The sequence below is a fragment of the Cervus elaphus genome, chromosome 27 (genome assembly GCF_910594005.1).
Source record: "Cervus elaphus chromosome 27, mCerEla1.1, whole genome shotgun sequence".
In the NCBI taxonomy this organism is placed as follows: Eukaryota; Metazoa; Chordata; class Mammalia; order Artiodactyla; family Cervidae; genus Cervus; species Cervus elaphus.
The window spans coordinates 55,355,436-55,370,245 of NC_057841.1; the positions used below are offsets into that span (position 1 = coordinate 55,355,436).

General features: G+C 40.4%; 1 protein-coding gene across 6 annotated transcripts in view; it reads left to right on the plus strand.

Annotated features, from left to right (window-relative positions):
- Positions 1-14,810, plus strand: part of DCC (DCC netrin 1 receptor) — a 1,228,196-nt gene that overhangs the window by 1,125,199 nt on the left and 88,187 nt on the right. For all 6 annotated transcript variants that reach the window (XM_043889644.1, XM_043889645.1, XM_043889647.1 and 3 more), the window contains one exon: positions 5,224-5,386. In XM_043889644.1, the coding sequence (XP_043745579.1) occupies positions 5,224-5,386 (163 nt within the window). The remainder of the gene's footprint in view (positions 1-5,223; positions 5,387-14,810) is intronic.

A 14,810-nucleotide genomic window follows, 5' to 3' on the forward strand; every position in this document is an offset into this window, starting at 1 on the left:
AATCTATTTCCTGTTCTTTTTTGCTATCCAGTAAATGATGGTAAATATTAATATGTAATTTGCCTTTAGCTTGTGCTCTTATATGCAATTCAGCAAAGGCATTTGAAAGCTCTACCTTCCTAATTAAAATTCTGCCAACATCTTGTACCATAGGAAGAGGGTATATTTTCAAATTATATATACAAATGACACCTTGACTGATAAAACTCTAACACCCCCCACCTTTGCAAAGTAGGCTGCATCAACAAGAACACTTTAAAATCTTGAGTTTTTGAACCTCACATACAATGAAAATTTCATACATCTCCTTATGTAGTGACAGAATTATAGAGGTTTCCTATCTCTCCTTTTACTTGCTGGATTCATCCTTCAAAGGATTGTAATAGAATAATGGTTTACTGTCAGAATACTCAAGCCAGTTGCAAATAAATTTAGAGCTTGCTAATCATTTACTTTCTCTTATGTGTCACTCTTTTAAAAGCAACGCTCTTGGAACTCAAATAAAGAAAAACAAAGCTATAGTTCATGTTTATTCTTGAAGTTGGAAGCCCTTAATTAAATTGAGGAAACTGAAGAGGCTTTCTAAATTATTTTCTGATGACGGGTAGAATCAAAGCTAATATGCAGTGATATGATAGTATTTTACTTTTATGATGCGTTCAATTTTATGGTTCACCTTCTTGCAGCAGGAGAATCTTCAACTTCTGAAAATGTGATTTTGTAGTTTATATTTGTCTGAAGGATAACAACAGTGAAAATTACTTCAATTCAGTTGTTTTCTTATGGTGGAAGATAAATCACCAATTATGTTGGTAGTTTTTCCCATAGTCTTCAAAATTAATAATTTTGGTAAAGAAATCTACAAACCCTACAAAAATGTTGTTTTATTGGCTTTAACCTTTGAAAACTCAATTAATTTGACAGATGTGATACTTTGGTGAAGCATTATTTTAAAATTAATGTTATTGATTAATTTTTTAGTGTTTAGAACCATATTTGGTATTCTGAAAAACATGACTTAAATGTTGCATTTAGGAGAAAAAGCCATGATTTGCCCTCCAGTTTTGAAAACCTTCGTTTATTTAACTCAATAGCATTTTAACTAACCTAAATAGAGCATACAGAGAAACTCTTTCCATATTTGCATGAGATGGTCATTCTGAGGTTGGTAAAGTATTACAGGGCACCCAACAGACACCTTAATGCCAAAAGAAAGGTCCAGAAATAAAATTTTACACTCAATTCCCTGATGTAAAGATAATTGGAGCATCTCAGGTGTCTCAAGTTCTAGTCTACAAGAGGCTGTGCCCACCTACTATCTAAACATCTAAAATGATGTTAAGGACCTCAGACTAATCCCAAGCTCCAGGTATTGGATGTGCCTTTGTCCTGGTTTAGAAATGTGTGAATCAAGTCACTTACGTTTTTGGACCTCAGTTTTCATCAGAACATAGGAAGTGTTCAGCTTGATCAGGATTTCTCAACCACAGAACTATTTCCATCTGGGACTGAATAACATTTGTCATTGGGCTCCTTCTGTGCACTATGGGAAGTGTAGCAGCATCCCTGGCCATTATCCACCAGGGGCCGGGAGGATTTCTTCTCCACTCTGTTGGAACAACCCAAACTGTCTCTAGACATTGCCAAATTTCCTCTTGCGGGGTAAAATCTCCCCAGTTTAAAAACCACTCATCTTGATTAGCAACCTCCAGAAGTTGTTACAAGGTACATGGGTCCCTTGAGAAGCTCCGTGAAAAAAGTTTTCCATCATCAATAAGCATTGGGAAACTCATTTGATATTGACTTCTCTTTGGCCAGGTCCTCGCCTTCTCCTGAACACTTAGAGTACCAGTCTTGAGAGCGCGTCTCTGCTCACTGTGTGCCCTTGATTCAGTGATCTCCACTCCCAGGCTTCAGATTCCATCTACACACCAACTCCCACATTTACATCTCTAACACAGACCTTCAGGCTGCCTCTTTATGATTCATCGTGAGACCTCAACTCTGACCTATTCAAGACTGAACCTCTGTTCTTGCCCCACTGAGTCTGCCTGTACTTTCAGCCTCTCCCCCACCCTAGACATCAGGACTGCTGCTGAGGCCCGAACCTTCCTTTCTACCCTCCCCCATGTGCAATCCAGCTTGTTCATTTCCTTGCCAGCTCTATGGCGTACCTGTCCTCTCTGCTTGACTGAAATTGCCACCATCTCAGTTTAAGGGATCATCTCCTTTTAACCTGGCGAATTCAGTATCCTCTTAGCTGGTCTGTTTTTCCACCACCAAGTCCTCTCCATGTAGAGGGAAGAGATATCTCCTTAGAATAAATGAAGCCTGTCACTTTGCTGAAAACTCTTAAACCATTTGTAGCTTTACCAAGGATGATTGAATGGGATCTACAAGGCTCATATGAGCAGGGTCTTGTTTATCTTTCCCACCTCATTTTGTGCCATTTCCTCTTTGTTCCCAGTGTTCCAGACATACACACAGTCTGCTGTTAGTTCCCTCATAGAGGAACAAGAACTAACTCCTAACAATACTTTAAAATTCAGCTTAAATGTCACTTCTATAATGAGATTTCTCATGACCTCCATCTTCTGTCAGTGACCTCCTATTATATCTTCATGTTACATCTTTTTACATGAACTCTTCTTTAAAGCACCAATTGTAGAGATAATTTAATATATATATATATAAAACAGTGAATTGAAAGCAACGATTATGCCTCTCTTTTGGGGGGGAGTGGGATGAGCAATCAGCATTCTAATTTGGGAATTATTCTCAGGCCACATAATATATAAGACTATGGCATAAAAATTATTATGAAATCGTATGTATATATGTGGTCCCATAAATAGTTTTTAGTGGTTTCATAATCTGGCTGTTGGTCCTTCTCTCCTCTTCCAGAAACTTATCTCAGAAATGGAGCTTTTGCATCTCTCTGCTATTAGCTATGCCTTGATCCCAAGTAAGAAGAAATCTGACATTCTGTTCATATCACCATGACCCACATGGGGTACATGTTTCAGGAATGGAAGACAGAACATTTAACACATAGGAACTTTTTTTTCCTTCTCTGGTCCAAGCAATTCCAATTTACATGGTCTTAAAAAATATTTACCCAGTGTTACTGCCATGTATGACTCAAACTAAGTTTGTCAGAAATGGTGACCTGTTAAATTTAAATTAAGGTAATAAAATCCACGAGCTCCCCAAATGCCTCCACTGTATGCTGTCACATAAAAGGTTAACTTATACCAATCAGGTAACTTATTAAGAACAGAAACGGCATGTTGAGGTATAACTGCAACATGATTTTTTAAATTGTAAGTAAAACTAACAAAGTTCTGACCTTACTTGCCTCACTCCTTTGTCATAAAGGAAAAAGTTGCTTCAAGGAAACCTTATTTCTTTCATTTATAATCAGAATCTTTTAACAGCAAGTACTATGTAAAGACTTGATGAGCTACCCACCCCTGAGATTCAAGTTATATTGGTAGCATTTATTGTTTTCCAATAATATTGAGTCAACAATAATGTGTTTAAAATTAGGTGACTATCTTTTAAAAAAAAAAACCAACGATTCCTAGATAAGTTAGTTATCAAAAGATAGTGTTTCACTTTTAAGGCAAGTGCTGGGTTATTATATTCACTTGTGAAAACAAGTTACATTTCACATTGAATATTATCTACAAGCTTTCTAGGAAATGTGGAGTTTAGAAGTCCACACCAAAAGTATCCCAAATGGTATGGTAGATTATTAAGTTAGGCAAAATTTTATTTAATATTTCAGTAGTATAGTGATATTATAAGCAATTACTCTGTGTAGGGCACTGAGATAGTTGTTTTGCATGTATTTTTTTTTCTAATTCTGACAGTAACTACATACAGTAAATATTATTATTTCCATTTTACAGATAAAGGCATGAAAAAAGCTATTTAAAGGCTCATTAGTCACGCTTGTTTATATAAGCAAATTATCATTCTGCTATTTTCACTTAAATATTGTCTGCCATGAGGTACAGTTGCAAAACAAGGAAAAAAATTACATTAGAGTTTTATGGCCTCTTTCCAACCCTGTGGCTGCTTTTAAGTAGGATTCATATACCCTTGACAGGTTGAAAATTAAATGTGCTTTATAGATAACTGCTGTAAAGGAATGGAAAGTGTGAGTGATGGGTGTCAAATAGTTTGTCTTTCACAGCATCAAATAAATAATATTTTCTCAGCCTGTTCTGATTCGTGTCATGGTGGAATCTTATCACCCAAAGCAGCATACTTCCCATCCTCCCCACTTTCTATTCCGTGTGAAAGCATAATTATGTTTTTTCTTTGAGATATAATTCACATACCATAAATTCACCCTTTGAAAGTATACAACTCGGTGGTTTTTAGCATTTTCACAAGGTTCTACCACCATCGCCACTATCTAGTTCTAGAATGTCTTCATTACTCCAAAGCGAAACCCTGTACCATTAAGTGGTTTTTCGCCAATCACGTTTCTCCACATCCACTGGCAAACACTCAACTACTTTCTGTCCCTATACACTTGCCTATTCTGGATATCTCACGTAAATTGTTGTTTCGTCGCTGAGTTGTATCCAACTCTTTTGCGACCCCATGGACTGTATGTAGCCCGCCAGGCTCCTCTGTCCATGGGATTCTCCAGGCAAGAATACTGGAATGGGCTGCCATTTCCTTCTCCAGAAGATCTTCCCAACCCAGAGAATGAACCTGAGTCTCTTGCATTGGCAGGCAGATTCTTTACATCACTAGGGAAACCCACAATTTCATATGAGTAGAATCATACAATATGATGTCTGGCTTTTGTGTCTGGCTGCTTTCACTTAGCATAACAACTTCAAGGCATATTAATTTTGTATCATGTATTAACGTTTCCTTTCTTTTTATGACTGGATAGTGTTCTATTGTCTGAATATATCACATTTCTTCATCCGTTCATCAGTTGATGGCTCTGGGGTTTCCCACTTGCGACAATTTTGAATAAGGTAGCTATGAATATTCCCGTGTAGGTTTCTGTGTGGACTTGGTTTCATTTATCATGGGTAGATAACTTAGATCTTTCCTGTCATTTTTTCATTGCCTTTTCCCCCCAGCTTCAGGAATGCTCAGAACACTAGGAACTCTGAATCCTTAGCTGAGCATGATAAGCCATGGGCTCCCAGACATCCTTAACCTGATCTCCACTTGCCTCTCTTTCCCCAGAACCACCCATTGGCAAGATGCACCCCCCACACGGCAGCGTCACTCCTCAGAAGAACAGCAACCTGCTTGTGATCATCGTGGTCACCGTTGGCATCATCACAGTGCTGGTGGTGGTGGTGGTGGCCGTGATTTGTACCCGGCGTTCTTCAGCCCAGCAGAGAAAGTAGGTAACAGCTAGTTGCCAGAGAAAAGTCACTGTTTGACTTGAATGCCAGTTTGTTTTAATGTTTATTGTTTTGGCTGCCACCGGTCTTAGTTGCTACTTACTGGATCTTTACTTGCAGCATGTGGGATCTTAGTTCCCTGACCAGGGATCGGACATGTATCCCCTGCAATGGAAGCACAGAGTCCTAACCACTGGACTGCTAGGGAAGTCCTGAATGCCATCTTTCTGAGTTAGATTTTTGATGGCTCTCTTCCTGTGCACATTCATGACTCACCATGCATTCTCTATCTCCTCTCCTGACCTGGGCAGAAATCTTGCCTTTTGTCCATTCCAGGCCCATAAGATAAGTGGGTGAGGAAAAGGCTTGCAGATGGAATAGCAGAATCCACCTGAACAAACACTTTGCACTTCTCCTTGATTTTACTTCATTTTTTTTAAATTTTGACTGCAGTGGGTCTTCGTTGAGCAGGCCTCTCTCTGGTGGTGGTGTGCAGGAGCCCAGCAGTTGTGGCACACGGGCTCTCTACTAGTTTCGGCATGCCAGTTTAATTGACCTGCGGCATGTGGGATCTCAGTTGGCCGACCTGGGCTCGAACCTGTATCCCCTGCATTGGAAGGTGGGTTCCTAAGTGCTGGCCCAGCAGGGAAGGCCCTGATTTTAATCCTTGAGACCAGATTCTTATGTTCAAGTGAGGGTAGGTGTTCCTTAAGTAACACTTAGAGAATGGACTTCACCATGTCCCTACTTATGACTCTCTCTGCAATTATGGAAGAAAGGTTGGAGATGTGTGTTCCTCTAAAAGTATTGATTTATCCCTTTTGACATGGAGGTTCATAGGCATTTAGTCAGTGCCTGTCACATGAACGACTGAGTGTAGAATACCAAAGTCAGCATAGTTACAATGCTATGGTGTGTGTAGTTTGGAGGCAGTAGTTACGATGGAAGAGAGATTCCAAAAATTCAAAATGATTCAGATTCCCTGGCTCTGGTTGACTTTCAGAAATTAAAAATTTTGAGGGTCTTAAAAATATTTTCATATCATGCAGCCCTAGGTAATAATACAGAGAATGATACATCAAAGTACAAAGTTTGAAATGGAAAGAAGGTTTGATTCAGCTTATCACCTCCCAGCAATACCCTCTAACCAGCATATTAACCTTGTACCAGCCAGTTGTGGGAATCAGAAATAATCTTCTGGTTATTTTATGCCTGTCTAGCATTTTTCAGATTCAGCCTGATACAGTTTTTCTCACCTGTGCTATTCTCACTGGATTGGCTATAATAGGCTTTTCCCTTAATTTCTGTTTGTTTTTGGCCTGAGGCGTGGTGCTCTGCATGCCTGAGGCATGGGCTCACAGGTGGCTGGTGTGACAACTATATACAGCACACATTGCTAGAGAAAGATTCTCTAGCAAATAATATTCTGTCTTCCCTTGGAAATACCTCAGGTCTTCTCTCTTTTAAAAAAATCCTATGATCCTGTTTGTTGATTTCTACTGTATTTTCTAGCATTTTTAAGTAAGGTATTTAGTAACAATATACAGGAAGACTTCCATATTGAAGAAAGTAAAATAAAGGTATAGATGCAGTCTTTGCATTTCATTTATTTAGATGGCAGGTCAAATTTTATACACAGTTGTATTCATTTGACTAGACTGTCTTGGAGCTGACGATAGCTGGTGTGCTGGTCCATTTTTCCCCAATAGAAAACCAGACAGAATGAGATTTACAGGGTAGGTCTCCTGTATAAGCTTAAGCTTTCAGGGAAGTCTTAGGGCTTCCCTGGTGGTTCAGATGGTAAAGAATCTGCCTGCAATGCGGGAGACCCAGATTCAGTCCCTGGGTTGGGATCCCTTGGAGAAGGGAAGGGCCACCCACTTTAGTATTCTTGCCTGGAGAATTCCATGCACAGATGAGCCTGGTGGGCTACAGCCCATGGAGTCACAGAGTCAGACAAGACTGAGCAACTGACACACACGGTCACACACTGAGCTTCTCGAGTGCTGGGCACTTAGTAAGCCTCTGGGGGGAAATCACTGTGATTGAGGAAGTCATTGAACAATCTCTTGGTCCAGCAATCCCAGGAAAGGGCTTTTGTAAACAAAGAAGAGTGGAAAATCAAAGCCGCAGGTCTCTGAGGCAGCGGTAAGAAGGATTCACTGAGATGGAAGCAAGGACGGTGGTGGTTTCAGGCCTTCCTTTATGCCAGTTTTAAAAACATGGAGTCATTCACTAAAACTAATTGAATGAGTTGAATCATCTGTAGTGTGGTTTTCTGTCTTCATCGTGTTCATCGCTGTGAGAAGAATGTCTGAGGGTCTTACTGAATCGATGAACTGCATTTCTGAACCCATCTTGTTTCTCCGCAGAGAAGAATGCTAGTCTTCTCCATGTTACAGATGTGGGATTTGATGCTATTTTGAGAAACTCTCAAATTGCCCGAAACCACACCCTAAGCACTTTGTTAGGAGCTTAAAGGTTTTATTTAGGAAGAGAAGAGGCTGAACCCTGGAATGGCTTGTTTATATTTTAATTTACTTTTTGAATTAATTAATTAATTTGGCTGCATCAGGTCTTAGGGGTGCCACGGGGAATCTCTGTTGCATCCTTCACGGGCTCAGGAGTTGCAGGACACGGCCTCCAGAGGACAGGGGCGCAGTAGTTGGTGCACACAAGCTTAGTTGTTCCAGATCATGTTTTTTAAAAAATTAATGTATTTTTTTTAATTTAAGGCTGCCGTGGGGTCTTCATTGGTGCCCTTGGACTTTCTCTAGTTGCGGACAGCGGGCTACTGTCTGGTTGCAGAGCACAGGCTCTTTGTTGCGGCTTCTCTTATTGTGGAGCATGGGGTCTAGGCACACAGGCTTCAGTAGTTGTAGCCTGAGAGCTCAGTACTTGTGGCTCGCAGGCCCTAGAACATACAGGCCCCAGTAAGTTTTAGCATGCGGGCTCTGTAGCAGTGGGGCACAGGCTTAGTTGCTCTGTGACATGTGAAATCGTCCTAGACCAGGGATCAAACCCATATCTCCTGCATTGGCAGGCAGATTCTTACCCACTGTACCACCAGGAAGGCTGAGCATGTGGAATCTTAGTTTCCCAACCAAGGATCAAACCCATGTCCCCTGCATTCCAAGGTGCATTCTTAGCCACTGGACCTCCAGGGAAGTCCCTGACTTGTTTTTAAAATTAGGAAATGAATAAAGAATAAATCACTCCATGAATGATTGAAAGTCTAAAGAAAGTTAATCTATGGTTCCTATGTTATTGCACCTTGGGTTTTTCCTCACTCCATCCCCAAAGTCTCTTAATATTTACTTGGCATCTTCGTCTCTTTGTTTGTATACATTCACGAAGAAAAAGAACATGTCTCCCTTAAGCTATGTTTGAATTTTAATTTAGCTTTTCTTGATTTTGCTGAGAACCTCTCCCCATACCACCACCAATGAACTTTGTAGAACAAATTAAATAATGCAGATGAAAGCAAAATCAATTCTAATTTGAAACAGAAATAATGTCCATTACAGGCCTCTCAGAAATGGGAGTTTAATGTGATTAATAAGGTGAAGTAGGAAACATCCATGGGCTTCTTCAATATTTCTTTATCTAGAACTGCTGGAGAATGTAAATTGTCTTTGTGTTTTATTGGAGGACTTGAATTATATCCAAATGGATTTGGAGCATATTTTTGTGTACTATCAGTAATACTTCATTCACGTTAGTGTCTACACATTTTGTTCTGTGATTTATGTAATGATGAGGTAATGAGCTAGCTTGTCTGACTCATATTCTAGTTGGTAAGCTTTTATGTTATAAAATAACTAACAGAAGTTAGAACCCAAGTTCTAGTTCTGATTATATCACCTCTTTAATTAAATTAATGGTATTTAATTAAACCTAAATGAAGACCTAATCTCTGAACATCAGGTTCCTCAAATAAAGTGAAAGTCACTCAGTCGTGTCTGACTCTTTGGGACCCCATGGACTATACAGTCCATGGAATTCTCCAGGCCAGAATACTGGAGTGGGTAGCCTTTCCCTCTCCAGGGGCTCTTCCCAGCCCAGAGATCGAATCCAGATCTCCCGCATTGCAGGCAGATTCTTTAGCCAGAAGGGATTGGATTTTTGGATTGTGAGTCAGAAGGGAAGCCCTTCCTCAAAGAAATGGGAATAAATACTTTCTATCAACTCTCTACCATCAAAGTTCCGCATGAACTACTACTAAATTATAAAATATCATGGTAGCATTTAGATTCAAATTCACATGAAATAAAAATAACTTTACATTTCTTTTTAGTTATGAACTTAAATTTGTACTACTCTGAAGAGACTTCCCTTACACATCTTGAATTAGTGAGATTATAGTAGAATATCATAGTATGGAAATTTTATGTGTGTGTGTGTTTTTGCCTCAGTTTTTTTTATTTATTTTTTTTTTTCCAGTGGGTTTTGTCATACATTGATATGAATCAGCCATGGATTTACATGTATTCCCAATCCCGATCCCCCCTCCCACCTCCCTCTCCACCCGATGCCTCAGTTTTTTTAAAAAAAATATTTATTTTATTTGGAGGATAATTACAATATTGTGATGGTTTTTGTCCTGTATCAACCTAGATGTCCATCAGCAGATAAATGGATAAGGAAGCTGTGGTACCTATATACAATGGAATACTACTCAGCTATAAAAAGGAACACATTTGCATCAGTTCTAATGAGGTGGAAAATTTGTGTTTTCCGGCTTAAATTGATGGGGAATTTCAGTGCTTTAGTATTTTCCTAGCTAAAATGTAGAAAATTTATTATAAGTTAGAATGTATCTATAGATACTAAAGGCAAAATATTTGACATTGAGACTATCCTGGAAATTCTGGACACACGACTACCACATGGACATGTGGATAGAGTTGTCTGAATGCATTAAATTTAAATGTGAACTACAGTCTGAAGTAAAATGGGTGCCCAGCTGGTTTGGTTCTTACCCATTCGCATCCCCAGCAGACCAATTAAAAATGAAAAAAGAAACTCTTCTTAGAGTTACAGATTATTTGCAAAGTAAGGAACAGATAGCATAAAGAGTCGGTAAAGAAACCTTGAAATATTTCCAAGTCAATAACGACAGATTTTTATTATTCCAATCAAGTGATTACTATGTGCGTAATGTGTGATCTACAAAGGAACAAATCTGCTTACTGTTAACTCTTGAGATAAAAACGTTTCTGCAGTTTCCCAGGGACTTCCTGACATTTTAACTGTATGTTACCATTTCGTCCTCTCTACTTTTTCAGCTTTCTTACGTGCCATGCCCCAGAGCATGCTGCTTGCTCCATTGATGCAAAAGCCATATCATTTTTTTTATTCATTTTTATAAACTTCCACTATCTCTCTGATCTTCACATTTCTAGTCCTTAGTACATTTCTTGGCACATTTACTATCTGTAGGGTAAGGGAGTTAGAGAAGGCAAGGTTCGGGAAAAGAATGAGACCCGCACCTTCCAGGGACAGATCACCTTTAATGAGGCGGGAAGGGGCAGCAGTCAGATTAGCGAGCTGCTGCACTAACCCAAGAAAAGAGTATATATAGGCACATATGTGGAAATCTACTGTCTTAAGGGGGCCTGTTCTTCTCCAAGGTTGTTCGGACTAGTTATCTCTTAAACGGCTGGGGCAAGGAATTCTGGAGATCGGCCAGAGGCTGGGACCGGCTGGGAGCTGGGCATCTTCAACCTTAAATGTCCACTTTTATTTCGGGTGAGAGAGTTCTTTGTTTTGCATAGAGTGGTGAGGACCTGGAGGGGAGTTTTAACTCCAGGCTATTTTGAGCCGGTGACTTTCCTTCACTATCCATAAATGTTCACTGAATAAACAAAGAGATGCATGTTGTGAAACAATGGATGATGTTGGAGAAAAGGAGTAAAGAGACTTTTTTGCTCCTGTATCAGTGGAGGAAACCAGTTCACACACAGGGAGCATCTGGCCAGCTCAGGTAGACGGACAGTGACCAATGCAAGGTAAGTGGTGTTGAGAAAGATGAAGGGGCATGATTTAGCAATCCTAAGATTATACTGACCTAAATTGGTCAGGAAGGTTTCCTGAAGAAGATAGGCTTGAAGGGATCTTAAGTAGCTTGTAAGCAAATAGGACTGTGAAGGCGTTGTGGGCAGAAGATTGGATGGATGGATGGATGGATGGATGGATGGATGACTACTAGCTATCCAGATAGACAGATAAACCCATAGATAGGACAGATAAGACCTCATCAGAATTTGATCATGCTGTGGAAGCTTTGCCACAGTATGAGAAAGATCAGGTTTGAAGATTCCTTGCTCTGCCTTTATTCAAGAATACATGGATGGGAAGAGACCCCACAGCTGTTTTTGGAAGCCAAGATTACTGGTACCTAGAAAAAAAGGTGTGTGTGTATGGGAAGGATAAGCATAATATAGTCTACATCTGGGGCTTCCCCAGTGGCTCAGTGGTAAAAAATGCTCCTGCAGTGCAGGAGACATGGGTTCGATCCCTGGGTTGGGAAGATGCCCTGGAGGAGGGCATGGCAACCCACTCTAGTATTCTGGCCTGAAAAATCCCATGGACAGAGGAGCCTGGCGGGCTATCGTCCATGGGGCTGCAAAGAGTTGGACACGACTGAAGTGACTGAGCATGCACACATTCTGTGTCTAATAGGAAAAACTAGCCTTATACTAAAAAACTAAGAAAACCAAATCACTCACTAAAGACAGTGCTTCTCAAAGTTTTGGTGCATCAGATTTCCCTCGAGGGCTGTTAAAACACAGCCTGCTGGGTCTCAACCCCATTCGCAAGTTTCTTATGGGGCAGGACCTGCGAATGTGCATTTCTGACAATTCCCAAGGTAATGCCGGTGCTGCTGGTTCAAGGACAAGGCTTCAGGAACCATTGCACTGGGTTCGTCTCCATACAGGGTTCCAGTGGTGAGACAGAGGAACTGGGGACGAAAATAGGCAGCAGCTACTTAGTCAGGGAACCCGCAGATAGATGAAAGGTTGGCGTGACAGTTGCTCCTACAGGTTTTAGGACAAACGCCACACAATTTACTGTTGAGCAGATGTCGGTTTTACTACAGCCCTGCTACGTGGACCACTGGGCTACTACCAGCAGGGGAGGGGGCCTCTCCAAGGCCAGAGACTTCTCTCTTGAGAAGAGACATTATAGAAAACAGAAGAGGTTAGATGGTCTGCCATAGTACATATACAAAAAACAAAGAAAGTCTGCTTAGAAATCTTTAGATGGTTGATAACTGTCGGCTGAGTGGATGAGCAGCTTCTCGGAAGTGGTTGTGATCTGATTAAAATCCATCAGAAAAATGCTTATGCATTTTATCAGGAATAATAATTTGTTTCCAAGTGGAGGTTATAAATCATAACATACTAAAAAAAGTTCTGCCTTGAACAAATTTAGAACTTTTTTTGTTAAATAGAATATGCCTGGAGATGCTTGGTACTGAAGTCATGGGGTCTGGTAAATGAATGAATGAATGAGGCATGAATGTAAGCAAGGGAGCCAGAATTCATCATTTCTTTCCAGTTTCATAAATTATTTGACAAACATCTTTACCACAAGCTATTTAAATATTGAGTTATCATGGACATTCTGACGATTTTGTCCTAGGTTTGGGAACTGGTGTGCCTCTGTATGAGGTCATATGGGCACCAGGGTTTAACTTATTTAGCATTGTGATATGTTAAAAAGATACGGGAGGGAAATCTCCCAGTTTGAAAATGACATGAAGTTCTTCTAAATGACCAGAGATGGATTACACACAGAGTTATGTGTGAACTGCAGACTCGTTTCCTGTGGGCCGGTGAAGTGTACGGAAATGAATTCAGGGAATAAATGGTTAGCAAGAGAGTTATGATCTTAAAAGCAAGAAAATGATCTAGGGGCTATTATAGACCATTGTCGAGAGTCAGTGTGAGGCTGCTGCCAGGAAATCAGCAAATTTTAGATACTTCTTGGGAAAATATTAGAGCAGAAAACCCTACATATTTTTTCCCACTAAATACATATGAAGTCTGGATTTCTTTATACCCTCATCAGCCTAGTTGAGGAAAGACAAAAAACAGTAAGAAATATGAACAAATCACACTATCAAACATGTACTAATGGCCTAATATGTACAAAGCGTCTTATCCAGCAATTGGGGAACCAAAGTTGTTCTCAGTGGCATTGAATAGGTTACAAAGCCTCCACTGAGAGTAGTTTGTTTGAACCATTTAGCTAACAGGAAAGCAGTTATCCTCGTAAGCCATTCATTTCACATGAGAAAACTGAGAAAGAGGTACTTCTCTGGGCTTCTGCCAAAGGTTAGCTTTTAACTGTCTGAATTCTGCCTTATGAAGCGATATTATTATTTTAAGAGAAACAGAACCTACAAGCAGAGATTTAAAAATTTATAAAACTATAGTGCAGAGGTTGAAAACCATTTCTAAAAAGGGCCCAGTAGCAAATATTTTAGCCTTTGTGGGACATATGGTATTTGTTGTAACTCTTCAACAATGCAATGTGAATGAATGAGCTTGGCAAGTTTCCAATAAAACTTTATTTACAAAAAGAGGCAGTGCAGGCTTCTGCTGCTGGCCTGAGATGATGCTGAGTTCAGTATGGTGGTGGCTGTGTCTCCTCCTGCTGGGGTTGCTGGAGGCCCTGAGCCCCGGCCCTGGGGAGCCCGCTGAGTAGAGCCGCGTGAATGAGGTGCTGTGTGGGCAGAACCTGGTGTTGATGGGAGCCATTTTCAACCTTCTGCTGGTGACCGTGATCCTCATGGCATTCTGTGTCTACAAGTCCATCTGGTGCCAGGGATAGCTGAGCAAAGAAATCCTTCCATGAACATTTGGAAACAGAATAAGTTGAGCTGCACAGGCGTCAGTGGAGAAGTTGAAATCAGAACTTTCCTGCTTGGAAATAATCTTTGGTCTGGATAGTTGGTAAATTCTGAATGATTTAGGGAAACAACAACAACAAAAAAAAAAAAGGTCTAGCTGTTATCTCATCCTAATGCTGGAATGCAAGCGTTGGGCCATTGATTCTGCTTCTCATTGTTTCTTTTTATACTTCCCTGGTAAGGGCTTTCCAGGTTACACTAGTGGTGAAGAACCTGCCTGCCAATGCAGGAGACATAAGAGATGTGGGTTCGATCCCTGGGTCAGGAAGATCCTCTGCAGGAGATCATGGCAACCCACTCCAATATTCTTGCCTGGAGAATCCCATGGAGCCTAGTGGGCTAGTACATCGGGTCACAAAGAGTCGGACATGACTGAAGCGACTTAGCACATACTTGTTTAAAATAAGACCCGAAGCTCCAGGGTTCAACGTGAAGATGGAGTGCTTAAGAGAAAGAAAGTATCACTTTGTGAGTGATATAAAAACCACACTGGAAAGGACTAA